This window comes from Emys orbicularis, chromosome 16 (assembly GCF_028017835.1).
Source record: "Emys orbicularis isolate rEmyOrb1 chromosome 16, rEmyOrb1.hap1, whole genome shotgun sequence".
In the NCBI taxonomy this organism is placed as follows: domain Eukaryota; kingdom Metazoa; phylum Chordata; order Testudines; family Emydidae; genus Emys; species Emys orbicularis.
This window is the reverse complement of record NC_088698.1, coordinates 839,988-867,873: the sequence shown is the minus strand read 5'-3', so window position 1 is coordinate 867,873 and position 27,886 is coordinate 839,988. Positions and strand designations below refer to the sequence as shown.

The window sequence follows — 27,886 nt, the reverse complement described above, 5'->3', positions numbered from 1 at the left end:
ACGTGCTAGCCCCCACCCCAGGTGAGAACCGTGTTCCTGGAAACACAGCACTTCCTGGTCTACGCGCCAGGGCAGCTTCCAACACAATCAGCCTGAACAAACAACTCCCGAGCAGAGCAAGGCCCTGGGCAGCGCAGGGCCTTCACACTAACAGGAAGCACTGTGCACAGCGCCCAGAGCAGCAGGCATCTCTGAAACGCTGACGGCTTCTTTTAAAGCCACAGTCCCCTTCCCACTGGTTTCACAGGCAAGGAGGAAGCAGAGCTGGGAGCAAGAACATCTTCGGGTCAGCTATCCCACTGGATAAGTGGCACCCGGGCCAGGCCCTGCACAGACAGCTAGAGGCTGAGGGATTACCCGTGCACTGGCTTCTACTCAGCTCGGCAGCGCCCATGCAGCTGTACAGTCACCGCCAAGCTCCGCTCCCCTCTCCCATGCACAAGGCTGCACACGGGGACAGTGGGAACAAGGCCCAGGTGCAAGCCCTGCAGCGCAGGGAACGAGGACGCAAATCTGGGAGCTGAACCCAGCCATGAGGGGATGGCAGCCCAGCCAAGATGCCTGAGATTTTTAGGCCACGAAAGCTCACCTGGATGCTCATTCACCGCAGCCCTTTGTGCCAGGGATGGGAAGAGCCGAGGCCAGAGCTGCAGCATCCCAGGCTTCACAGATACTGTGCCTCAGGCTCGAGGGCTGAACTGGTTTTGGCAGGCAGGATTTTAAGCACAAGTAACGTCCAGAGTCCTGCTGTTTCCATACCGCACTGGGCCCTACACTGGTGGGCAGCCACTAACTCTGCACTGCCTTCCCACGTATCCCAGCACCAGCGCCACCTGCTCGCGCCATCCCTCAGCAGTGCTGCCAGCTCAAAGCTAGGCCTTCACCTCCTCTAACCTCAGCCCACTGCCCCCCACAGAGAGGCTCTTGGAGTCCCAGCTCTCCACTCCAGCCTGTGCATAGCTCTGCCAGCCATCCTCTTCCGCACAGAGTGCGGTCCTGTCTCCTTCCCCACTTGCGGCCCCGCGTCTTCCCCATTCAGACCAGGAGCCAGTTCAGAATCACCCCCTGCCAGGCACTGAGGCCCGCTGAGCAATCCCTTCTCCTTCCCACCCTGTCCCTGCCAGTGGAGAGCCCCTTCTCCTCTGCACCTGCCCTTGGGAACAGTCCAACCTCCCTTTTCAGGATCGCCGCTGATGAAGTCTTGCCAGTTTCACTTGTTACTTTAACTCTAGTGTTCAAGCGGTATCTGCAGAATGAGAACCTCTCCCCGGGTCACCCGTCCTGATCCTTTCTGGGGGCAGTGAGAGACAGGAAGAGGCTCTGGATCAAATGCCTGGTGGGCAAAGTCTGACAAGGTAGGAAGCGATGGACAGCAGGGAGAAGGTGAAGCCGGAGCAACGTGCCAAAGCGGTGTGTCTGGAGGGCCCACCGGGAAGGAAGAGCAGGGAGAAGCAGAAGTGAGGGGTCCAGGTGCCTGGGGTGTGCTGCTGAGCAGTTTCTCCAGAGCACCTGAGAAGGGCTGGGCGGGAACAGGCCCAGGAGGGAGTCTCGGCATGCCAGGAGACAGAGAATCCTGGTTAACACCATGGGCAGCAGGGAAGTCTTGGTGATAATGACTCGCATTCCCCACCCACCCCCAACTCTACGCACACCTGACAGAAGGCTGCCAAACCAGAAGCAGAGCAGTGAGGGGCCCCAGTGCTGGGATTTTACAGGGCCCCCCCACCCCAGGAACAGACTCGCTCCCCCCAGCCTTAGCCCTGCCACCGATGTTCAGCAAGAGGCGCTGGCAGCCCTCTGTTATTCATGGAACGCAGGCCAGGCCAGAGCCTCTGGTCAGCTTGAGGGGAAGTGTCACATGTTCTGGGGCACTGCAGATGGGGACTGGCTTCTGCCTAAGCCCAGTGAGCCCTCCCCAGCAGAGACCCTGGGCTTATCAATCATCTACCAGCCCTTTGCAATGGGATCTGGACAAGTGTTTGCTCCGTGGAGACACGCGACTCCGCTGGGCTGCGGCAGAGCCAGAAATGCTGAGCCTGGCTGTTGGCTCCATTCAATCATCTCACGGCACTAGCATTAGAAGTTCCCCTTCCCTGGATTGCTCTGTACAGAGGAACAGTGGAATGGACGGGTCAGGCAGAAGCAAGGAATGGGAGCTCAGTTCAGACCTGCCTGTGCGACTGCCCTTGCCCAACCCCAAAATCGAAGAGAGGATTTGGAGAGTTCGGTGCTTGGGAATGGTGTAGAGACTAAGCAGCCTGTTTTCTCCAAATGGGATGAGAAGGGAGGGCAGGCTTTGGACTAAAGCAATGGGACTCACTCTCCAGTAGGACTTGTCCATTTCAGGCTGTCCTACCCTGGAAGAGTGCACAGGAAGGCAGTGCTCACGTACAATGCCCAGGCTGATCGGTTAGTCTGGGGAGGTTTGAGGGGACCCTTACCACGGATGCACATGTGCAGTGTGTGATCACGTTTCCCTTTAACCAGACCCACAAGGTGAGAATGAGGTGACACTAAAAAGGAATGCTGAAGCCCAAGGCACGCACAGCATAGCGTGCGCACAGTTGGATTTCACCAGGCCAGGATAAGGGACCATTGACATCGGCAGCTAAAGATAATAAGAGCTGTTCAGTCTTGATGCTTCAGGGTAGGGAGGTCTGCATGAAGGGAGTTACCCCAGAACAGCCTTGCACAGACTGGACAGCTGTGGTGCCGCCAAAGAACCACTCCCAGCCTGGAAGCAAGCTGGGACTCTTCTGCTCCTGACAGCTAGCCCTAGACATTCGGCCCCAAGTGCAGCACTGGAAGGCTGCTCAGCGCTTTCAGTCCGACCCTGGGCACAGTGCTGCAGAGATCTGCGCAGGGATCAGTCCTAGCTGCAAGGAGGAAGTCTCAGGCTTGCAAGTATGCAGGTGGGGCACCACCACAGGGCTGGAACCTGCGTTACTAGCAAGAGGCCTTAGCGAAAGCAGTTTGATTGCCTGGGAGCTCGCCTGGCCTGCTCACCTGCCTTCTCCTGGGAGCTCCGTGGACTTGACACAAGCAGTAGAATGAGTGATTGCTCTGCTCAGAGGAACAGCACAAGAGTTAGGAAAGATGCTGCCAGAAGCATCCTCAACTGCATCTGGTTTTATTAGGGACGGTAACAGAGAAACAAGTAGGAGCCAGGTGGGCTCTGCACTCCAGACAGAACTGTGCTGCCAAGACAGGGATGGATGCAGATTAGCAATCTATGGGAAACCTCACTGACCTAGATAGAGATGACGTAGGAATCTAAGTTCAGGGCAGAGCGCCAGTCCGCGTTTGAGCCGGGCGCTGCTCAGCAGGGCTCCAATTGTCACTGAGCCATTGGGCACTGCAGCACTACAGACACAGGCCTAGCTAAGACACTGCACTGAGCTCTGCAGGTCTGTTTTTCATTTTTAAAAAGTTCGATCCCCTCCCAGGGATGAAAAAACAGACTCTGGCACAAGAGGAAATGGCTCCTCCGAAAGGGGTTCAGCCAGCGAGTGGCTATACAGTCGCCAAGCCCTTAGCCACGTCCATTCAGGTCCAAAAAGGAAAAGTTACAGACAAAAGCTCAGAGTTTGAGATTCCCATGATGCCAATGAAATTAAAGGTGTCAATGAAAACGTCGTTTGCGTTCCCGTTACTCTGTACTTGCAATGCAAACACTTCAGCACAGGCGTAGGGAACAAAGCCATAAGTGAAACTGACTAGCATATTTCCGTAGTCCGAGCAGACCACACAGTGGAGCAAGCAGCATCGGTGAGGAAACGTGGATTTCAAACATTCAGGGTTAAGTCAAGTGTTAGACTGGGAAGGAATTTTGGTTTTAACCTTTAAGCGCACTCCCCTCCCCTCTCCCCTCCCCCCCCCCAATGCTTGGCTCCCCAGAGCTGATGTCTGAACATGGAGCGCTGCCTTTGAAGACCCAGGAGAGATGGGAACAAAGTGGGCCAGGCCCCTCTCCCCTTCAGATTAGGATACCCCCCAGTGGGGGAAAAGGAGGCTCTGCTAAGGCCAAGCTGCCCCACCACTAGCTGCTCCAGTACAGTGACACTTCGGCAGCTAAAGCCAAACAGCTCCCAGAAAGGCAGAGAGGGCACCACCCAACCCCACTGTTCTCTCCCTGAATGAGAGAGGCCTGTGAGAAAAACTCCCTACCCAGCTCCCAGGATGAGTCAGCTCATGATCAGTCCTCTGCTCACACTTCTGAGCACCCTGCTTGGATGAGCACAGCTGAGGTGTCTGGAGAGGGTTAGGCAGAGGGAACTCACACCAAGGAAGGAAACCCCCAGCCCCAGGGGCATTTACACAGACCCTCTGGGTCCCAACGCCCTGAAGTGAGAACTGCCAGAGCCAGGGTTACAGGACAGCTGGGAGAAGAGCACTAGAGCTCTCAGGTGCACTTACCTTCTTGTGCTTCTTGGCCATCCATTTGTCCCAGTTATTGAGCATATCCAGCCATTTGGACTCCCTCTGCCTCAGCACCTCCAGCGGCACCTCCTCCAGCCTAGGGGACCGGGGAGAGAAGAGAACATGTCACATGGGGCAAAGCCACCAAATCAGGATTTAGCATCGCTCCACTCACAGCAAGTGGAACTGGGAGCCTGCAGCCCTTTCAGAGGATTTCACCTCCAAGAGCACCTGCTCAATGCGCCCCATCCCCCTGCGCTGCTCCCTGCCGCCTGGAGCACCTGGGGAACGGTTCTAACCCGCCCAGGCTCCCTAGGACAATGGGGTCTGGACAAGTGCTTGCTGAGAATCCCCCTCGCATACAACCCTCCTACTCTGCATGCTCACGACACAGACCTCTAACCCGGGGCTCAGCTTCGACTCCCCCGGCCCTCTCCTTGCAGCCCAGCAGCATCACACCTTGCTGCATTCCTACAATCCAGGCTGTTCTGTCCTGGTCCCTGGCGCTCCACCTTGTCCTTCCAGTCTGCGTGCAGGTTCCTCTTCCCGGCCTGCTGCTCTGCTACCTACACCAGCTCCCATCATGTCACCACCGCAGATGCCAGCGCCTTGGCCCCACCTTCGAGAACCCTCCCAGGTGCCCCTTCTCTACCTAGCCTTGCATCTTGCCAACCCCCCACCTCCACCGCACCAGCAATGACGCCAGCCTGGCCTGCCCATTCCTCTCCTTCCACCCTTCCTGACCCACTCCCAGCCAGCTCCCCACGTCTCTGCCAGTCAGACACTGGCCAGCGATGGCCTGAGGGGGAGCAACAGCTGCCACTAGTCAGACTGTAAGCTAAGCAGGGCAGGCACTGCGTCTGGACAGATTTACACAGCAGCTAACACAATGGGGGCCCAGGCCTGATTAGGCCCCAAGTACTAAACCTTTAACAGCAGCAATGTAAGTCAGTGTCTGGTTCCTGAGCCAGAAGCAGTAGAAAGAACAAGATACAGGCGCCATCAAGCTACTCCAGAACCCTGGAGCACGTGGGCCACTCTGCACACAGAAACAGGCAGCAGCCCTTGCCCTGCTCTACTGGGCAGGAGCGTTAACTTCAGAGCTCTGAACAAAATATGGCAGGGTGCTGCACTAACAGACTCTGGACTGGCAGCCGGTGACAACTGGCAGCACCAGTTTCTTAGGGTGCATCTACACTGCAGCAGGGAGATGCAATTCCCAGCTCAGGTAGAGGAAGATTGTGCCTGTGTTCTAAAACCAGTGGTGTGACCATGGTGGCCAAGGCTAACCATCCAATAGGGACTGGACTTGGGTGGTTAGTCCGAGCCATCACCCACACCACTGTGGTCACACTGCTGGTTTTAGCGCACTAGCTGGATCCAAGTTAGCGCATGCATGTCTACCTGAGCTGGGTGTTACTCACAGGGAGCCACTGGCCAGATCCTGACCTCGGCAGCTCAGGCAGCCTTCCAGGTCCTCTACAATTCCTACCAGTCATTTTCTGCACTGCCTCTGCTCCCTGCGTTTGGGGGATGGATTTCGAGAGCCTGAGTTGGAGTCAAAGCCAGCTACCAGACATCGCCCCAACCCCCTTTTAACAGCTTCAAGTACTGCCAAGGGGATGCTTCAAAGCCAGGGTCCAGGTCTGCCAGAGATCTACCTCCCACCAGCCCCAGACTGTCCTACAGAGCAATAGCAACATCTGGGCTCAGGCCTGGGGATCCGATGGCAGATCAGCCCTGGTTCAGAGGGATGTGCTTGGGACAGGATGGACTTGAGAGCTCATGAACTTGGCAGCGGTTTTACTCTCTCCACCGGTATTAAGACTTTTACTGGGTGTAAAGCAAAGCCACAGCCCTCTTCCTCCCAGACCAGCCCCCATCCAAATGAGACCAGCCAGCACTACAGATACCATCCCTCAGTGCGGCACAAGCCCTGAGCCCGGGAAGCTAAAGAACTGGCACCAACCCACTGCGCAGAGAGGCAAGAAATTGAGTTAGATCCTGCATCCAGGAACGGCCTGTGCTGCGCCCATAGGAGCAATCCACATGCAACTTGGATGGCACCTGCAATGGAAGGGAGACAGGCCTTTCACATGGGCTCCTTGCCACAGGCGTGCACCATCCTTTAACAGCTGTGTGCACCTCCACCAACTCGGGTAAGATGGAGCCCAGCAGGCGCTGGGCTGGGAACAAGCAGCATGTCATGAGAAACTCGATTCAATTCAGATACCCTGGGGGAGATTTTTAATGCACATCAGGAAAGTGACAGCCCACCACAGCCTGTAACGCAGCCTTCCCCCAACACCAAGTATTACTGTACACTGCTTCCTACAAGCGATACAATGCGGTAGTGACACTCGAAATGCTAGTGCCTGTGTCACCCTAATAGCATTGAGCTGTAGCGGATACTGGAAACCTCAAACCAGCACAATCTGAGTTTAGCCTAGATCTGATTTAGCCCTTGTACTACACAAGCTCAGGCAGAAGGGAGGCAATTCGGTCACCACGCAGAGTCAGCAGCTACAGTCCCAGTCCGTGTGGAATGAGCATGTCCCTCTTTAACCTTCAGCAAGAACCACGCTCACCACAGCCACGGTCACACCCTCACTTCTGCTTTCAGTGCAGAACCATCATGACCAGGCTGTGCCTCTGCCTCGCGCCCCATGGGCCCTGGCTCCGCATTTACTGGCTTTGCCTATACTAGAGCGATTGACTCCAGCTCTCCCCCACCCACCTCTGTTACACAGCCCTCCTCACCATAGTCGGAGTGAGGGCCTCACAACCAGCCACTTCTTCCTCCCACGGGAGGAGGGGAGAATTACCTCCAGTTACACACTGGGGCTCTAAGGGACTAGCTCACGGTTACCCAGGATGTCGGTGGCAGAGCAGCATTTGAACCCAGGGCAGCAGGGTTTCAGACATGTCCTGAGCAGGGTGAGAGGGCGGGGGCAGCCCTACACCAACGCCGCTCCCACAGTGCAGCTGCACCAGGCATAGCACAGAGCAGGGCAGGAAGTTTGGTGCAGCCCATGGGATGATGGCCAGGCCTTGCTCCCAAACGACCCCAGCCCGATCCGACTGACACCAGACCCACCAGCTTTCCAAAGGCCTGTCCTCCCAACAGAGGGACTCAGCGCTGCAGCGACTCGGGGGGGGGGGGGGGGGAGAGTCAGTTTGGTCCAGTCACAGACCGAGAAGCTGAAGAGGCAGCCGCCAGCTGGCCCACTCCCCTCCACTGATTCCACATGCCTGGAGCACACAGCCAGCAGCTTTGGGAATGAGTGGGGAGCAGGGGGGCTTGGCTGGACCCTTTGGGCTCTTCACCACCCACGTTCCAGCAAGATCAATAGCTCCCACCACATGGGGAGAGAGAGAGTCTGCACTAGCTGAGCTAGCCCTCCCTACCCACACACCTGCTAGGTTAGAGCCTCCCCACTGCGCCCTGGGGCACAGGACCAGGGCAACTGCGTCCAGTAGTCAGCGCTGTGGGAGCCAGTGGAGGCGTTACTGGGTACCAGGGGCAGGAAGCAGGACTGCCCCATAAGAGGAGATGCAAGCTGGCTGGCCAGCTCCTAGAAGGGAGGCCAGGCAAGGCTGTCCCTGAGGAGGAGACTCCAACGCTGTAGTGAGGGGCGGGGCTGGAAGGGCCCCATGCAGAAGAGGTAACTGGGGAGGTAAGGCATGTGGAGATCACATCAGCACCTCTGTCCCAGGGAGACAGGGGGTGGATTGTTTGTGCAGGGCGCATGGTTAACTGCCCCCCACCCCGTGGTCAGAGCTGTCTGTGCAGGGTGACCCAGCGAGCCAGCCGCTGTCACCAGCCCTCACACTGTGCGCGCAGGGGCACATCACCTCCTCCCCACACCACGTGGGTCCCCATGGCAAGAAAGTGATGCGGCCACAGCAGAGAAGCCAGCACTGCCAGGACAGGACAATTCAGCCCCCCTCGCTCCAGTGAGCCGATACCAACTCACGCTGCAGCTGCCTTGGGCAATGGACTTCATTCGCTGGCACAGCCCAGAGGCAGTTACCCTGGCAAGCAGAGCCTGTCAGTCTACAGCCCCAGAGGCCAGCAAGGCTGGCTCCTCGTGGGCCGTCTGCCCCACACCTGCAGGATTCAGCTCCCCAGGCCACCAGGGCAGTGCAAAACCAGCAACTGGCCCATGCCAGCTGACTCGGGCTAAGGGACTGTTTAATTGCGGTGCAGATGTTCAGGTTCAGGCACCTGTGAAGTGGGAGGGTCCCAGAGCTGCAATTAAACAGCCCCCTAGCCCGCCCCGCAAGCCTGAGTCAGTTAGCACGGGCCAGATGCAGGCATCTAATTGCAGTGCGACATACCCCAAGTCTACAGCTCTTAGAGAGGGGTCAGCTGCTGTGACTCCAGCTGGCAATGAGCATGGGCCCAGGGCACAAGGGAGCCTGGGAACACCCTTCAGAGGAGGGGGAGATGTTTTACCAGGTCAGCAGGGACACCCATCCCCTCTCCTGAAACCCACAGCCCAAGCAGTCCCCTCTGCAGCCTCCCGTGCCGCAGCGTCAGACAATAGCAGGGAAGGTCACTCCAGGCCAAAGCCATGGTTTTAAAATAATTATGCAATCTTATTCCAAAACTCTGCTTCCCTTGAACAAAACAAGCCCCTGGCCCCCACACAGCTGCACAGGATGCTCCCTTATTCTCTCTCCCCCGCCCACAGCCCAGTGACTGCTCCCCTCTGCTGGGTAGTGAATGGGATTAGCTAGCTCACCTTCGGCCAGACGTTTGGAAGGCTGTTATCGCAGGCTCCTCCAATGCCCAGCACCACCATGTAACAGGCCTGTGAAGAGCATGCCAGCGCCACGCTGAGCGCACGCCAGGCTTTCTGCAGGAGCCAGGACTCCAGGAGCAGGAGGTGCCAGGGACTGGTCACTGGATACAGAGCCTGTGCTTTAGCCCGCTGGGCCCAAGCCAGCACAGGCTAGAAATCGTTACCATCTGATGGCTGTTTGGCAGCCTGCATGAAGTGAGTTTTGTGGCATCTCAGTCCAGTTCCCAGTGGGAGGAGTCACAAGGCAACCCTCCCACAACCATCAGTTGGCAGGCTCAGCAGAGACTAGGAAGGAGCGGGTGGAAGGACAGCCTAGGGCCTGGACGGGGACTCTGGAGACTGGGTTCAATTCTTTGCTTTCCGTGAGCTGGGACAAGTCATTGCTGTGCGTTGCTTCCCCAACTGCAAGCTAGGAAACATACTGGCCCCCTTCTCCACTCCTCCCTTTGGCTCCATAGGCTCTCTGGGACAGGGGCTGTGTCTTGCATTGGGTATGTACAGCGCCAAGCACAATGGGGTCCTGATCTTGGGGGTACCATAGGTGCTACTGGAATACAAGCAATGAGACTAAACTCCCCATTATGGGGGCCAGCGCAGAGGGATAAACAGACCTTCAGTGTAGCACCTTTCACCACCACTAAATCTACTCTGGAAGAGCTCTGAAAGACAGGCATGAGGACCAGGGCAGAGCAAAGGCTAGACCCTTGACTCTTTGCAATCAGGCTGGCGCTTCAGGACGCCCCTGCGCCTCGCTGCTCTTTGCTGATGCTGACTGCACGCTCAATATGACACCACCAGAAGACATGGCTGAAAGCAGGGAGGGAGAGCTCCCTACCCCAGCAGATCAGCACTGCTTCTGGGGCAGGCACAGCGGGGCCCCTGTATCGCTTTGCAACCCTGAACCCACCCCAAGCCTGGCAGAACAAAGAGGCATTGTGCAGCAGCTCCTGGGTCACCCGCCCTTGGCGCCAGGTGACTGGCTAACCTGTCTCAGAGGTACACAAAGGGCTGTTCAGTCCACATTGAGGCACAGCAACGGGGGGACTTGGCTGCTTCAGCTTGCTCAGCACACAGCTGGGAGCTCTGCTCAGCTAGTGAGTGTAGAGCTTCATCCCGTGGGCTCTGCGACTTCAGCCATCCATCCAGAGGGGGGTGCTGTGACCACGACCCAGCCCAGGGCCCTGCTGACAGGCCCCTGAAATGGCAGCAGATGGCATCGCTGATCCAAGTGGGGCATCTATGGGAGATGACGGGTCAACCCCAGAGATGACGGGTGACCCCTGCTCCCAGCTGCCATCTGAGTCCACCTGGACCAGCTTGGGGATTCAACCCAGTTATCCAGGCCAGCTGGCCCCCAGCACCCAATGAAGTCCCGGGGTGAGGAGTGTGCTCAGGAAGTTGGGCCCTGTCTGTTGAGCTGGAACAAGCTCACATAAGGGGGTGCAGGGTCCAGATCCATCTCACACAACGAGGAACCCGCCACACAAGGTCAGGACGGTGGGCAGGGGAGGGGAGGACTCGGCAGCTGCTGCTGAACGCTCTGTAGGCTGGGCCCCTTGGAAGGCTCGGGTGTCCCCCAAAGGCAGCTGGCACAGCTGTGCGCACTCAGGGATTCCCGCCTTTGCATCTGCTGCTCCATGGCTGCCTGACCCCGACACCAGCACGTCAGTACATGGCACTTGAACCATGTGGCGCCGCCCCAACGGGACAGGGCCACAGGTTTAAAGTTCCACACGCACGTCAATATTTTGCAGGACCAGGATGATATAGCACATGCCACCCAAGCCACCAGTCCAGGGGATCCCAAAGTTCCCCCCACAGCCCATTCTGATACCAGCTGACGTTCAGGGACTGTCAAGAACCATCACCCCCCAGCGAAGTCATCTCCCCGCTGCTCTAGAAACTGCCCTGCGCATGGATGCAGCAGAGGGAAGCCTAGATTACAGAGCAGCAGCTCTGGAACCCTCCCTACAGAAGAGCCCCTCCAGCTAAACCACTAGCCTCTGACCTGGGCTAACGTGTCTGCGAGTGCTCCTTGCCACGTATAATGCCAGCTCCCCACTGCCGGGCCTCCTGCACATGGCAGCAGCCTCCTGCTGGGTGCACAGGAGGCAGTGAGCCATCTCCATTAGAGTTCTCTTAAAAAGCATTAATTTGTGGGGGAGGGGAGCTTTGTTCCTGGAAAGAACTAAGGGTCCTTGCACAGCCCTGACTCCATGGGGATGGGCACATGAGAAGGGGCAGGTCAGTGTGACCTGGCAGCTGGTTGGATGGTTTAAGAATCAGCCTTTGCCCTGACTCTGTGCCAGCACCCATTCCATACTGAAGAGCTCTTCCATTCCTAGCCTGGAGGCTCAGACGCTGCCCCACACAAGGAGCCAAACTTCCCAGAGCCAAACTTCCCTCTACAGGCCAGGGCAATCCCCTCTCACCAAGATGCACTGGAATGGCAGAGGGGCCTGTCCATAAAATGCTGCCATGCACCAGCCCAGGGTCCTGTTTTGCTGCTCCCACAGCATGTTGCAGAGACAGCAGCTCCTTCCCTGAGGGGTGAGCCCCTCCCCCCTCTCCCCCAAACGACACTGACTGAAGGAGCAGCACTGAGGATAGGTGGGAAGCATCTCCAGTGATCCTAAAGGCTGCAGGTGGGGATCTGAAGGGGAGGAAGCGATGAATCTCACCTATCCCCCATCCCCAAAAGTAAAGACCCCATGAGTTGTTCCCAACTCATTGGATTACTGTATCCTAGCCCAGAAACTAACACGTAAACAGCTTTGGACTGACATCAGCGGATTAACAGTTTCTGTTAATCAGCGGATTAACAGAAACAGAAAACAGTTACTGGAATTCAACCACGTGCCACAAGCAGAGAAAGCTCCCTGTATGGAAACAGGAGTGGCATGCGAGAATGCCATCAGCCATGGGCAGGGGATAATGTTTACGAGAGTCACAAGAGCCCTACGACTGTTCTCAGCAGGACTGTCACTGATCAGGTCGCCTGGAGGGGGAAATTGTAAAGCCCAGAGCCAGCAGTGACAAATCTCCTGCCCCTGCGTCAGGCATGCCGGTTCCTATGGGTCCTGGTGAGGGTAAGGGAACTCGAAATCCTGGATGTAGTATCTCCCAGGGGAGGTGATGCCTCACACTGCCTGATCCAGCACAAGGCACTTCCAATTCCCTTGGCTCCAGCTAGCAGAGGTATTGGAGCCGCCCATGCACCTTCCAGGGATGTCACAGCCACCTGCAGAAGCACTCCTTGACGGCTGGCTGATTCTGATGGGGGTTCATACAACTCAGCAGCCTCGATCACGGTCTCAGACCGAAAGCTCTTTGGTACAGTGCTGAGCACACGGATGGCCAGAGGCCAGGCTCAAGGATGGTTTTAAACAATGGGTTAACATTGGGGGGGAGGGATAGCTCAGTGGTTTGCGCATTGGCCTGCTAAATCCAGGGTTGAGAGTTCAATCCTTGAGGGGGCCATTTAGGGAACTGGGGTAAAAATCTGTCTGGGGATTGGTCCTGCTTTGAGCTGCTAGCGGCTTATCTCATGCCCACAAATTACAGAGGTGCCGATCACAGGTAGCTACACAGCTAGAGGAACATGCGGTAATTTCCACTCCCGCCCCAAATGAGATCACAACTAACAGATCCTGCCCAGCTCACTTTTTCTGGGTGTTGCCACAGAAATAACTCTGGAAGCAATCATGCTGCAAAACCGGATTCCAATTAAAGTGGGGCAGGCAGAGCACATTCCTTAGCGTTCTACAGCACAGTCAGGGCCATTCCATCTCTACGAGAAGTGCAGCCCGCAGCCTGCAACACTCCACCATGAGCAGAGGTCACAGTGCATGCTGGGATACGGAGTGCATCTCTGCTAAACAGGAGAGAATCCAGCCTGTTCTATACAAACTAAGTGCAGCCTTTGGGCTCCCAGCAAGCTGCCAATGCTGCCCCTCAGCTGGGCAAAGTTTGAGCGGCTCCTGAAGAAAGCTGAGTCCGAGTTAAGCAGCCAGATCAGATCATTAGAAACGTAGATAGCTGGGTTTGTGATGACCGGGAGAACCGTACGGTGACTTGCCTGCCTGGTGCGTAGGTTGAGGATCTCTCGAGGCATCTAGACAGACTTATGGGTAGTGCTGGGGAGGAGCCGGTGGTCGTGGTACATGTAGGTACCAATGACATAGAGAAGGGTAGGAGAGATGTCCTGGAGGCCAAATTTAGGCTGCTAGGGAAGAGACTGAAATCCAGGACCTCTATGGTGGCATTCTCAGAAATGCTCCCAGTTCCACGCGCAGGGCCAGGTAGGCAGGCAGAGCTTCAGAGTCTCAATGCGTGGATGAGACAATGGTGTAGAGAGGAGGGCTTTACATTCATTAGGAACTGGGGAAACTTTTGGGATGGGGGGAGCCTATACAGGAGAGATGGGCTCCACCTAAACCAAAGTGGAACCAGACTGCTGGCACTAAACATTAAAAAGGTTGTAGAGCAGTTTTTAAACTAGGAGATGGGGGAAAGCCAACTGCTGCAGAGGAGCATGTGGATCGGACAGAGACTTCTCTTAGGGGAGAGTCTAATGATAGAGAATCTCCAGGTTCTAGTCAGGAGCAGAGGATGGAGGAGGATAATGTAAGGGCCAGATCAGATGAGAAACATTCACATAAAAAAGAATCTAACATCAGAAAAGGGCAGACAAATAAACAGTGACAAGTTTTTAAAGTGCTTGTACACAAATGCTAGAAGTCTAAATAATAAGATGGGTGAACTAGAGTGCCTTGTGATAAAGGAGGATATTGATATAATAGGCATCACAGAAACCTGGTGGACTGAGAGCAATCAATGGGACACAATCATTCCGGGGTACAAAATATATCGGAAGGACAGAACAGGTCGTGCAGGGGGGGAGTGGCACTATATGTGAAAGAAAATGTAGAATCAAATGAAGTAAAAATCTTAAGTGAATCCACATGTTCCATAGAATCTCTATGGATAGAAATTTCATGCTCTAATAAGAATATAACATTAGGGATCTATTATAGACCACCTGACCAGGACAGTGATAGTGATGATGAAATGCTAAGGGAAATTAGAGAGGCTATCAAAATTAAGAACCCAATAATAGTGGGGGATTTCAATTATCCCCATATTGACTGGGAACATTTCACTTCAGGACGAAATGCAGAGATAAAATTTCTCGATACTTTAAATGACTGCTTCATGGTGTAGCTGGTACGGGAACCCACAAGGGGAGAGGCAACTCTAGATTTAGTCCTGAGTGGAGCGCAGGAGCTGGTCCAAGAGGTAACTATAACAGGACCGCTTAGAAATAGTGACCGTAATACAATAGCATTCAACATCCCTGTGGTGGGAAGAACATCTCAACAGCCCAACACTGTGGCATTTCATTTCAGAAGGGGGAACTATGCAAAAATGAGGGGGTTATTTAAACAGAAGTTAAAAAGTACAGTGACTAAAGTGAAATCCCTGCAAGCTGCATGGGCGCTTTTTAAAGACACCATAATAGAGTCCCAACTTCAATGTATACCCCAAATTAAGAAACACAGTAAAAGAACTAAAAAAGAGCCACCGTGGCTTAACCACCATGTAAAAGAAGCATTGAGAGATAAAAAGACTTCCTTTAAAAAGTGGAAGTCAAATCCTAGTGAGGCAAATAGAAAGGAGCATAAACGCTGCCAAATTAAGTGCAAGAATGTAATAAGAAAAGCCAAAGAGGAGTTTGAAGAACGGCTAGCCAAAAACTCCAAAGGTGGTAATAAAATGTTTTTTAAGTATATCAGAAGCAGGAAGCCTGCTAAACAACCAGTGGGGCCCCTTGATGATCGAGATACAAAAGGAGCGCTTAAAGACGATAAAGTCATTGCGGAGAAACTAAATGGATTCTTTGCTTCAGTCTTCACGGCTGAGGATGTTAGGGAGATTCCCAAACCTGAGCCGGCTTTTGTAGGTGATAAATCTGAGGAACGGTCACAGATTGAAGTGTCACTAGAGGAGTGTCATAACTATAAAGGGAAGGGTGACAGCTCTCCTGTGTACAGTGCTATGGAATCCCTCCTAGCCAGAGACTCCAAATCCTTTTACCTGTAAAGGGTTAAGAAGCTCGGGTAACCTGGCTGACACCTGACCCCAAGGACCAATAAGGGGACAAGATACTTTCAAATCTTGGGGGGGGAAAGGTTTTTGTGTGTGTCCTTTGTTTAAGGGGTTGTTCGCTCTTGGGACTGAGAGGGACCAGACATCAATCCAGGTTCTCCCCATCTTTCTAAACAAGTCTCTCTTATTTCAAAATTGTAAGTAAAAGCCAGGCAAGGCGTCTTAGATTTACTTTGTTTTCTCAACTTGTAAATGTACCTTTTACCAGAGTGCTTATCTTGTTTGCTATACTTTGAACCTAAGACAGAGGGGATTCCTCTGAGCTCTTTAAGTTTGATTACCCTGTAAAGTTATTTTCCATACTGATTTTGCAGAGATGATTTTTACCTTTTGCTTTAATTAAAAGCCTTCTTTTTAAGAACCTGATTGATTTCTCCTTGTTTTAAGATCCAAAGGGGGTTTGGATCTGTATTCACCAGGAGTTGGTGAAAGGAAGGAGGGGGGGAAGGGTCAATTTCTCCTTGTTTAAGATCCAAGTAGTTTGGATCTGTATTCACCAGGGAATTGGTGAAAGGTTTCTCAAGGCTTCCCAGGGAGGGAATTCTTAAGATGGTGGCAGCGGACCAGAGCTAAGCTGGTAGATAAGCTTAGAAGTTTTCATGCAGGCCCCTACATTTGTACCCTAAAGTTCAAAGTGGGGATACAGCCTTGACATGGTGGCACAGCGGTGGGATCGTTTTAAACCCAAAAGCCAGTAAGAGATTTTTTTTTCCTTCTAGCTGCTTGGAGAGCAGAGCTGAAGGTAGATGCATATCTTATCTCTCCTTGCCTGAAGGCAGAGGTGTTAAGTTTTTTTAACAAGGTCCTTTGTTAAGAGAACGGTTCAATAAGTGAGCAAACTTTGATCTGGTAAAGGTAATTTACAATCTGAATTGTTTTTTTTTCCTTTTTACATCCTCGGAAGTAGCTAGTTAGAAAGTCTCTGTTAACTCAGCAGCACTCAGCAGGAGCCTGAGCTAAATACATCCCAGTTTCAGTCAACTGCAGAGGGTGTGACCCAGCACAAGAAAACAGGAAAATGACTACCAGTGAAGCAGCTAGCAAACTAGAACTGGCCAGACTAGAAGCAGAAGAAAATGAGAAAAAACATCAGAGACTACTTCAAATTAAAAAACTCGAGAAAGAAGCCAAAGAGGAGGCCCACAAGAGAGAGATGGAGCTGGAAAAAGCCAAACATGACAGAGAAGAGAAAGCCAAACAGGAGGCCCATGAAAGAGAAGAGAAAGCCAAACAGGAGGCCCATGAAAGAGAAGAAAAAGCCAAACAGGAGACACATAAAAGAGAGATGGAGCTGAAAGAAAAAGAGATGGAACTGGAAGCAGCAAGGACTAGGCAGGGTGCATCAGACCATCCTAACAACTCCTCTCCAGGTACCACTTCCCATCCCAGGAAATTCCCCACCTACAAGGCAGGCGATGATACTGAGGCCTTCTTAGAAAATTTTGAAAGGGCCTGCCTTGGATACGACATCCCTCCAACCCAGTACATGGTAGAGCTGAGGCCGCAGCTCAATGGACCCTTAGCAGAGGTGGCGGCTGAAATGCCTAAGGAACACATGAACAGTTATGAACTTTTTAAAAAGAAGGCCAGAATCAGAATGGGGCTAACACCTGAGCATGCCCGTCGGCGGTTCAGAGCCCTAAGGTGGAAACCTGATGTGTCATTTACCCGACATGCCTACCACACTGGGAAAAATTGGGATGCCTGGATATCAGGAGCAAATGTTAAATCTACGGAAGAGTTGCCCTTCCTATTGCAAATGGAGCAGTTTTTAGAGGGTGTTCCTGAGGAAATAGAAAGGTACATCCTAGATGGGAAGCCCAAAACTGTAACCGAGGCGGGGGAGATTGGAGCCAAATGGGTGGAGGTGACAGAAAAGAAAAAAGCTAGTAGCAGTTGGAGCGAATATCAGAAGGGGCAAGCCGAAACAAAACCTTATCACCGGGGACAACCCAAGGCCCCACCCACATCCCAAGGGAAACCCCAGACGCCTTCTCACCCCACCACACCAGTCTCCATCAACCAACATCGCCCCGGTGATACCTTAGCAGGGCGATGTTTTAAATGTAATGAACTGGGGCATATAAAGGCTCACTGCCCCAAGAACCCCAACCGATTACAGTTCATTACACCCCAATCACACCAAAGAACCCCAGACCCAGATGCCTCTCTCATACCCTCGGAGCGAAGGGAAACCTTGAGAGTGGGCGGAAAGAAGGTTATCGCTTGGAGGGACACTGGGGCACAAGTGTCAACTATTCACCAATCCCTAGTGGACCCCAAACTCATCAACCCGGAGGCTACAGTGACAATTCAACCCTTCGTGTCACAGTCTGTAACCTTGCCTACAGCCAAGTTGCATGTCCAGTACAAGGGCTGGTCAGGAATGTGGACTTTTGCAGTCTATGACAATTATCCCATTCCCATGCTACTGGGGGAAGACTTGGCTAACCATGTGAAGCTAGCCAAGAGGGTGGGAATAGTCACCCGCAGCCAGGCTAAGCAAGCTTTCACCCCCATCCCTGTTCCTGAGCCGTCCACCAGGACCCCGTCTGTGTTACCGGAGACCCAAACACAGGTGGTGGAACCGGATCCCCTGCCAACGACTGCAACAGCCGTAGTGGATCCAATCCCAGAGACCCAGCCAAAGCCAGTCCCAGAACCGGAACTGGCAACGCAACCAGCACCAGAACCATTGCCAGCACTGAGTCCAGCGCTTGCAACCCCGTCTACAACTCCAATGCCAGAGGGCACCAGCGAGCCTAAACTGGCGGAAGCAGCAGATAACCCTACCCAAGAGGCTCAGCCAGAGCCTGAAATACCACATAGTGCACCAGCGGACAGCGGTTCACAGTCAATGGAAAAAGCCCCAGCACCTGCATCGCTTCCAGAGGGACCAAGCCCCAGTCCACAGTCCAAGGAGGAACTGATGTCTCCAGCATCAAGGGAACAGTTCCAGGCCGAGCAGGAAGCAGATGACAGCCTTCAAAAAGCTTGGGCGGCGGCACGGAGCACCCCACCGCCTCTCAGCTCTTCTAACCGATCCCGGTTTGTTGTAGAAAAAGGACTTTTATACAAGGAGACTCTTTCTGGTGGGCACCAGGAAGACTGGCATCCTCAAAAACAGCTGGTAGTTCCCACTAAGTATCGGGTAAAACTCTTGAGCTTAGCCCATGATCATCCCAGTGGCCATTCTGGGGTGAACAGAACCAAAGACCGGTTGGGGAAGTCCTTCCACTGGGAGGGAATGGGCAAGGACGTTGCTAATTATGTCCGGTCTTGTGAGGTGTGCCAACGAGTGGGAAAGCCCCAAGACCAGGTTAAAGCCCCTCTCCAGCCACTACCCATAATTGAGGTCCCATTTCAGCGAGTAGCTGTGGATATTCTGGGTCCTTTCCCAAAGAAGACACCCAGAGGAAAGCAGTACGTACTGACTTTCATGGATTTTGCTACCCGATGGCCGGAAGCTGTACCCTTAAGCAACACCAAGGCTAAAAGTGTGTGCCAGGCATTAGCAGACATTTTTGCCAGGGTAGGGTGGCCCTCCGACATCCTTACAGATTCGGGAACTAATTTCCTGGCAGGGAACATGAAAAACCTGTGGAAAGCTCATGGGGTGAATCACTTGGTTGCCACCCCTCATCACCATCAAACCAATGGTCTGGTGGAGAGGTTTAATGGAACTTTGGGGGCCATGATACGTAAATTCGTAAATGAACACTCCAATGATTGGGACCTAGTGTTGCAGCAGTTGCTTTTTGCCTACAGGGCTGTACCACATCCCAGTTTAGGGTTTTCACCATTTGAACTTGTGTATGGCCGCGAGGTTAAGGGGCCATTACAGTTGGTGAAGCAGCAATGGGAGGGGTTTACGCCTTCTCCAGGAACTAACATTCTAGACTTTGTAAGCAACCTACAAAACACCCTCCAACACTCTTTTGCCCTTGCTGAAGAAAACCTAAAGGATGCTCAGGAAGAGCAAAAGGCCTGGTATGATAAACATTCCAGAGAACGGTCCTTCAAAGTAGGAGACCAAGTCATGGTCTTAAAGGCGCTCCAGGCCCATAAAATGGAAGCGTCGTGGGAAGGACCATTCACGGTCCAGGAGCGCCTAGGAGCTGTTAACTATCTCATAGCCTCCCCCACCTCCAACATAAAGCCTAAGGTATACCATGTTAATTCTCTTAAGCCCTTTTATTCTAGAGAATTAAACGTTTGCCAGTTTACAGCCCAGGAAACTGATGACGCGGAGTGGCCTGCAGGTGTCTACTATGAAGGAAAAAGGAATGGTGGCGTGGAAGAGGTGAACCTCTCCACGACCCTGGGACGTCTGCAGCGACAGCAGATAAAGGAGCTGTGCACAAGCTTTGCACCGATTTTCTCAGCCACTCCAGGACGGACCGAACGGGCATACCACTCCATTGACACAGGTAATGCTCACCCAATTAGAACCCCACCCTACCGGGAGTCACCTCATGCCCAAGCGGCTATACAAAGGGAGATCCAGGACATGCTACAGATGGGTATAATCCGCCCCTCTACCAGTGCATGGGCATCTCCAGTGGTTCTAGTTCCCAAACCAGATGGGGAAATACGCTTTTGCGTGGACTACCGTAAGCTAAATGCTGTAACTCGTCCTGACAACTATCCAATGCCACGCACAGATGAGCTATTGGAAAAATTGGGACATGCCCAATTCATCTCTACTTTAGACTTAACCAAAGGGTACTGGCAAGTACCACTAGATGAACCCGCTAAGGAAAGGTCAGCCTTCGTCACCCAGGCAGGGGTGTATGAATTCAATGTACTTCCTTTCGGGTTGCGAAATGCACCCGCCACCTTCCAAAGACTTGTAGATGGTCTCCTAGCAGGATTGGGAGAATCTGCAGTTGCCTACCTCGATGATGTGGCCATTTTTTCTGATTCATGGACAGAACACCTGGAGCACCTGAAAAAAGTCTTCGAGCGCATCCGGCAGGCAGGACTAACTGTTAAGGCTAAAAAGTGTCAAATAGGCCAAAACAGAGTGACGTACCTGGGGCACCAGGTGGGTAAAGGAACTATAAATCCCCTACAGGCCAAAGTGGATGCTATCCAAAAGTGGCCGGTTCCAAAGTCAAAGAAACAGGTCCAATCCTTCTTAGGCTTGGCCGGATATTATAGGCGATTTGTACCACACTACAGCCAAATCGCCGCCCCGCTGACAGACCTAACCAGAAAGAAACAGCCAAATGCAGTTCAGTGGACTGATAAGTGTCAAAAGGCCTTTAACCAGCTTAAGGCAACACTCATGTCTGACCCTGTGCTAAGGGCCCCAGACTTTGACAAACCGTTCCTAGTAACCACAGATGCTTCCGAGCGAGGCGTGGGAGCAGTTTTAATGCAGGAAGGACCAGATCAAGAATTCCATCCTGTCGTGTTTCTCAGCAAGAAACTGTCTGAGAGGGAAAGCCACTGGTCAATCAGCGAAAAGGAATGCTACGCCATTGTGTACGCGCTGGAAAAGCTACGCCCATATGTTTGGGGACGGCGCTTCCAACTACAAACAGACCATGCTGCGCTACAGTGGCTTCATACCGCCAAGGGAAATAACAAAAAACTTCTTCGGTGGAGTTTAGCTCTCCAAGATTTTGATTTTGAAATACAACACATTTCGGGAGCTTCTAACAAAGTGGCTGATGCACTCTCCTGGGAAAGTTTCCCAGAGTTAACTGGTTAACAATTGTTCTTGAAATAAAACATATTGTTAGTTTTTATATAATCAGTAGTATGTCTAAAGGTACATGTGTTTTATTAACTCTGTTTTCTCCTAAAGCTCCAGGAAGAAATCACAGCCAGTGTGGAACCGGACGTCCAACACTATCTGTGATTTGGGGGGCGTGTCATAACTATAAAGGGAAGGGTGACAGCTCTCCTGTGTACAGTGCTATGGAATCCCTCCTAGCCAGAGACTCCAAATCCTTTTACCTGTAAAGGGTTAAGAAGCTCGGGTAACCTGGCTGACACCTGACCCCAAGGACCAATAAGGGGACAAGATACTTTCAAATCTTGGGGGGGGAAAGGTTTTTGTGTGTGTCCTTTGTTTAAGGGGTTGTTCGCTCTTGGGACTGAGAGGGACCAGACATCAATCCAGGTTCTCCCCATCTTTCTAAACAAGTCTCTCTTATTTCAAAATTGTAAGTAAAAGCCAGGCAAGGCGTCTTAGATTTACTTTGTTTTCTCAACTTGTAAATGTACCTTTTACCAGAGTGCTTATCTTGTTTGCTATACTTTGAACCTAAGACAGAGGGGATTCCTCTGAGCTCTTTAAGTTTGATTACCCTGTAAAGTTATTTTCCATACTGATTTTGCAGAGATGATTTTTACCTTTTGCTTTAATTAAAAGCCTTCTTTTTAAGAACCTGATTGATTTCTCCTTGTTTTAAGATCCAAAGGGGGTTTGGATCTGTATTCACCAGGAGTTGGTGAAAGGAAGGAGGGGGGAAGGGTCAATTTCTCCTTGTTTAAGATCCAAGTAGTTTGGATCTGTATTCACCAGGGAATTGGTGAAAGGTTTCTCAAGGCTTCCCAGGGAGGGAATTCTTAAGATGGTGGCAGCGGACCAGAGCTAAGCTGGTAGATAAGCTTAGAAGTTTTCATGCAGGCCCCTACATTTGTACCCTAAAGTTCAAAGTGGGGATACAGCCTTGACAAGGAGGTTTTGGAATTAATTGATAAACTTAACATTAACAAGTCACCGGGACCAGATGGCATTCACCCAAGAGTTCTGAAAGAACTCAAATGTGAAGTTGCGGAACTATTAACTAAGGTTTGTAACCTGTCCTTTAAATCGGCTTCTGTACCCAATGACTGGAAGTTAGCTAATGTAACGCCAATATTTAAAAAGGGCTCTAGAGGTGATCCCGGCAATTACAGACCGGTAAGTCTAACGTCGGTACCGGTCAAATTAGTCGAAACAATAGTTAAGAATAAAATTGTCAGACACATAGAAAAACAAACTGTTGAGCAATAGTCAACATGGTTTCTGTAAAGGGAAATCGTGTCTTACTAATCTATTAGAGTTCTTTGAAGGGGTCAACAAACATGTGGACAAGGGGGATCCAGTGGACATAGTGTACTTAGATTTCCAGAAAGCCTTTGACAAGGTCCCTCACCAAAGGCTCTTATGTAAATTAAGTTGTCATGGGGTAAAAGGGAAGGTCCTTTCATGGATTGAGAACTGGTTAAAAGACAGGGAACAAAGGGTAGGAATTAATGGTAAATTCTCAGAATGGAGAGGGGTAACTAGTGGTGTTCCCCAAGGGTCAGTCCTTGGACCAATCCTATTCAACTTATTTATAAATGATCTGGAGAAAGGGGTAAACAGTGAGGTGGCAAAGTTTGCAGATCATACTAAACTGCTCAAGTTAGTTAAGACCAAAGCAGACTGTGATGAACCTCAAAAAGATCTCACAAAACTAAGTGATTGGGCAACAAAATGGCAAATGAGATTTAATGTGGATAAATGTAAAGTAATGCACATTGGAAAAAATAACCCCAACTATACATACAATATGATGGGGGCTAATTTAGCTACAACAAGTCAGGAAAAAGATCTTGGAGTCATTGTGGATAGTTCTCTGAAGATGTCCACGCAGTGTGCAGAGGCGGTCTAAAAAGCAAACAGGATGTTAGGGATCATTAAAAAGGGGATAGAGAATAAGACTGAGAATATATTATTGCCCTTATATAAATCGATGGTACGCCCACATCTCGAATACTGCGTACAGATGTGGTCTCCACATCTAAAAAAAGATATATTGGCACTAGAAAAGGTTCAGAAAAGGGCAACTAAAATGATTAGGGGTTTGGAACGGGTCCCATATGAGGAGAGATTAAAGAGGCTAGGACTCTTCAGTTTGGAAAAGAGGAGACTAAGGGGGGATATGATAGAGGTATATAAAATCATGAGTGATGTGGAGAAAGTGGATAAGGAAAAGTTATTTACTTATTCCCATAATACAAGAACTAGGGGTCACCAAATGAAATTAATAGGCAGCAGGTTTAAAACAAATACAAGGAAGTCCTTCTTCACGCAGTGCACAGTCAACTTGTGGAACTCCTTACCTGAGGAGGTTGTGAAGGCTAGGACTATAACAGAGTTTAAAAGAGAACTGGATAAATTCATGGTGGTTAAGTCCATTAATGGCTATTAGCCAGGATGGGTAAGGAATGGTGTCCCTAGCCTCTGTTTGTCAGAGGATGGAGATGGATGGCAGGAGAGAGATCACTTGATCATTGCCTGTTGGTACACGCCCTCTGGGGCACCTGGCATTGACCACTGTCGGTAGACAGGATACTGGGCTAGATGGACCTTTGGTCTGACCCGGTACGGCCTTTCTTATGTTCTTATGACCTGGATTCTAATTGCAGACTCCTACTGACTCACTTGTGTGTCTTCAGGCAAGACACTTAACAGCTATGCCCTAGTTCTCCAGACCCTCATGCAGCAATGCCAGCCTTAAGCACTCAAAAGTCAGGAGATTTTAAAAACGGCACGTTTGTGGGGTTTTTGTGTCTTCTGCTTTTGAAGCTTCTCCACAACCTAGAGACTTATTTAAAAAACAAAAGCTGAGATTCTCAGGTGATCACATGACCCCAGAAGCAGGGGATTTAAGAAAAGCACTGTCACAAGAGCTGGCAAAACACTGCCCGTGTGATGCATGTGATTCTACCGGTCCTACAGGAGTGTCAAGGCGCCAGTTGTGTTTGCAGAGTAGGTGAAAGGTGCTACAAAAGGGCAAAGTATTATTAGTTATCTATTTCTGCTATGTCAGAAATGAGAGACTGTCCCTCACGGAAAACAGCAGAGTATCACACGGGCTCCTTCAGCAAGATGGAGCGATCCACTCAGTCCTTTTAAGGCAAGTAAAGCAGCTAGTTACCCAGATGCAAGTAATAAGGAACAGCCCATAGCCAAGGAAACGCTAAAATCAATGGAGTTAAAAGTATGAGACAGAGACACTCAGGAAACCACTGCCAAGATGTGGGGGGTAGGAACTGACCCTCAGAGTGCAACTATCCCCGGAGTGCCAGCTCCAAGATAGAGGAAGTGACTGGCATCCATTCTGAGCAGGATCCTTTGACTGAAGGAGCTGCCCTGAAAGGCTAAGTATGAGCCAACTCCAGACCCCCTAAAGGTAGTGCCCCTAACATACAACTTCTAAGGACACAGCATGGGGGTCACAGCAGGCTGGTTTCACAGCACTTGTGTGTTAGACATGCTCTCTCCCAAGGCAGGTCCTGGGAGGCTCCCATAGACTGGGAATTGCACTGAATTTCCCCTGAATGAGGGTCTGCATCGATACAAGGTGCAGCTAATGGAGACTGCTTGCCTTAGTGCAGGGGTGGGCAAACTTTTTGGGCCAAGGGCCACACTGGGGTTGCAAAACTGTATGGAGGTCCGGGTAGGGAAGGCTGTCCCTCCGCAAACAGCCTGGCCCCCGCCCCCTCCCACTTCCCACCCCCTGACTGCCCCCCTCAGAACCCCCGACCCATCCAACCCCACTGATCCTTGTCCCCTAACCGCCCCCAGGACCCCACCCCCATCCAACCCCCCCGTTCCCCATCCCCTTACGCCCCCGCCCCCTGACAGGCCCCCCGGGACTCCCACGCTTATCCAACCCCCAGAACCTCCGCCCCATCCAACCCTCCCCTGCTCCCTGTGCCCTGACTGCCCCCTTATCCAACCCCCAGGCCCCAGCCCCCTTACCATGCCGCTCAGAACAGCATATCTGGCAGCCGCGCCGCCTGGCCTGAATGTGGCCCACGGGCTGTAGTTTGTCCACCTCTGCCTTAGTGCATGACTGTCAGGCTTGATTCAAGCTCTCTATTAGAGGGCTAACAGGGGCTGCATAGTAGAACCGCAGGGGCCACGCTCTGACCACTCAAACTCTCCAGTACAGAGCTCAATCAGATACCCACAATCAATCAGCCTCTTCCAATCCCAGCACCCAGATTGGAGATAGAAAGCACCTATTACATCACCGCAAGACCAGTGCAGGATTCATCCCTACAGCATGTTTCCCCATAAGTTAGTGCTTTGTCCAGTCTAGTTTTAAAGCATCCTAACAGCTGGGGCTTCCACCGCTTCCGTTGGGCAATCAGCCAAGCTCATTCAGCCCCCTGAACTTTTATTTGGTGCTTCCCTAACTCCTTTCAGTTCATCAGTCTCTTTTCTGGAAACAATGTGCTTGGAAGCAAATAATCGTTCAAGAGCAGCTGGGCCCAAACTGTGCAGAAGCGCTGTCCACTTCCTGCTCGGGACGGTCTCTAGAAAAGCCCTGCAGACACACACTGCAGAGTTAATAGGATCCATGCTTCCTCCAATGCACTCTTCACTGATGTTTTACTTCCCCATTTTATAAGCCAGGGCTGCCAAGAACAGCATGCTGGCTGTGGAGCTGCGATCATGTTACAGATGCAAGGAAGGGCTGTCTGCCCCACACTCCTTTTGTTTCCCACTCTCCCTCTCAACCAGGATATGAATCAAGGCAGGAAAGTTAGCAGGTTTGCACCCAGTTGGTCCTGGGATTGTGCTCTGATTTGAGACAAGCTCCCGAGAGCCCCCCTCTCAAATAAAGCCAGGACAATCTTTGAGAAACAAGACAGCCCAGACCCTTTCCACTACCCAGAGCGCAGGAGCTCCCAACTCCACTCTGCTGGCAAGAAAGCTGACGGGTGGGGTTCACGCTCCTCCACCCCTCCCCAAATACCAGAAGTGGTTGTTTATTTCACTGGCTCTCACTTATCTCCTGTTATGTGCTCCAGACTTCTTCTTCTTTGGCATTTGCATGCGCTTTCACCACCCAGAGAAAGCCTTGGTGCCGAGCCCCTTCCCCTGGAGCCTGTGCCAGCCTCGCACCCAGGCCCTTCCAACGTCAGACCTTGCCAGACATAAGCCACCCTCCCACTCTTTAGTTGCATGCCCCCCCACCCCACTCCTTCCTGGCCACTTACCCCCTCACACCCTCCAGGGTTACATGGCCTCCAGTCAAACATGAGCTCCCCACCCCCAAACGGGTCATCCCCTTCCTAAGAAACCCCCCCAGTTACACCCCCACAACAGCATTAGCCTCTGCCAAGAGGGGACAAGACCCCCTCCCTTGCCCATCATGATCAGGAACAGAGGGAACCCCAGTTTCCCAAACCCAGGCCAGACCCAGACCTTCCCCCCCAACGAGGGGACTTCTCCCTACTGACCAAAGGGCAACAGGTCTCAGGAGGGGCCTTGGCCACAGGGCCATGCAGGCAGTAGAAAGAGCAGAGAGTGACCCCGTGTGGCAGAGTGTCCTGGGGGTATGGGCAGGCTTGGGGTGTCCAAGAACAGAGAAGGTCCCTATGTGCAAGTGGCAAGGCCCACCCAGAGCCACCCCAGGACAATGCTGAGGGCAGCCTGGGGGTCCTATTGGGGTCCAGGACGGTGCTCCCCACAGGAGTCTCCCTCGGGGCAGAGGCTGAGCAGGGTGTAGGGGTCCCCCAGGTGGGGCAGAAAGGGTTCTCGCCCAGGACCAGCACACTCTGCTCCTCAGCATTTGGCAGGGTGGAGAGGGGGGGTTCAGGGGGATGGCACCGGAACGGGGGGGGGGCTCTTCAGCCGCCACAATGTGCTACTCCTCACCTGCCCGAGGCTTCCAGTTTGGGGGGCAACGCTGCCCCTCCCCCAAACGACACTCATGTTAAAAAGTGGGGGCATAGTCCCCTGGCTCCGGCAATGGTGCCCCCCACTTCTACAAAGGTTTCTGCGCCCTTTCCCCCCGAGTAGGAAGTCCCAGCACTCGCGGCCCCTTTGCACACTGGGGAGGGGGATCCCCGTGAGGATGGGGGGTCCCGGCACTCCCGGCCCCTGGGCACCCCCAGGGAAGGGGGGACCGGGGCGGATCCCAGCACTCAGACCCGGGGGCTATGGGTCCCGGGAGGATGGGGGGCTCCCGGCCCAGGGGGGTCCCGGCAGGATGGGGAGCTCCCAGCCCTGGGGGGGGCGGGGAGTTCCCGGGAGGATGAGGGGCTCCCGGCCCTGGGAGGGGGGGGTCCCGGCACTCACGGCCCCTCGGCGCTCTGGCTGCCCACGATGAAGCCGAACTTGTCCACGCGCCGCTCCCCACCGCCGCCGTTGACCTCGGAGTCGGAGCCCAGCGAGCTCAGCTCGTCCCCGGCGCCCGCCTCCCCTGGGGCCCCGGCCAGGCTCTCGCGGCTCCCGGGCGCGCCCAGCCCGTTCACCCCACGGCTCTTCGCCATCCCGGCTCCGGCCCTCCGCGGGCGGGGAGAGGCCGCTCCACGCCGGCCGCCGCCGCAGCGACCCCACCACCGCCCCCGCCCCCGGCCAATGGGCGTGGCCCGGAGGTGCTGGCGCCCCACCCCGATGTGCCCATTGGGTGGTGGCGGCTAAGGGGGCGGGTTCGTCTGACCCGCTCTGCACACGCCTCCTCAGCCACTACCAGCCAGTAGGAGAG

The 27,886-nt window shown here is 52.9% G+C and overlaps 1 protein-coding gene across 1 annotated transcript in view; it reads right to left on the bottom strand.

The window, feature by feature from the left end:
* Positions 1-27,671, bottom strand: part of TBC1D10A (TBC1 domain family member 10A) — a 49,052-nt gene extending 21,381 nt beyond the window's left edge. Inside the window, exons 1-2 of the mRNA XM_065417693.1 lie at positions 27,478-27,671; positions 4,417-4,516 (exon numbers count right to left, since the gene is read on the bottom strand). Coding sequence (XP_065273765.1) covers positions 4,417-4,516; positions 27,478-27,671 — 294 coding nt within the window. The remainder of the gene's footprint in view (positions 1-4,416; positions 4,517-27,477) is intronic.
* Positions 27,672-27,886: the final 215 nt, after the last annotated feature.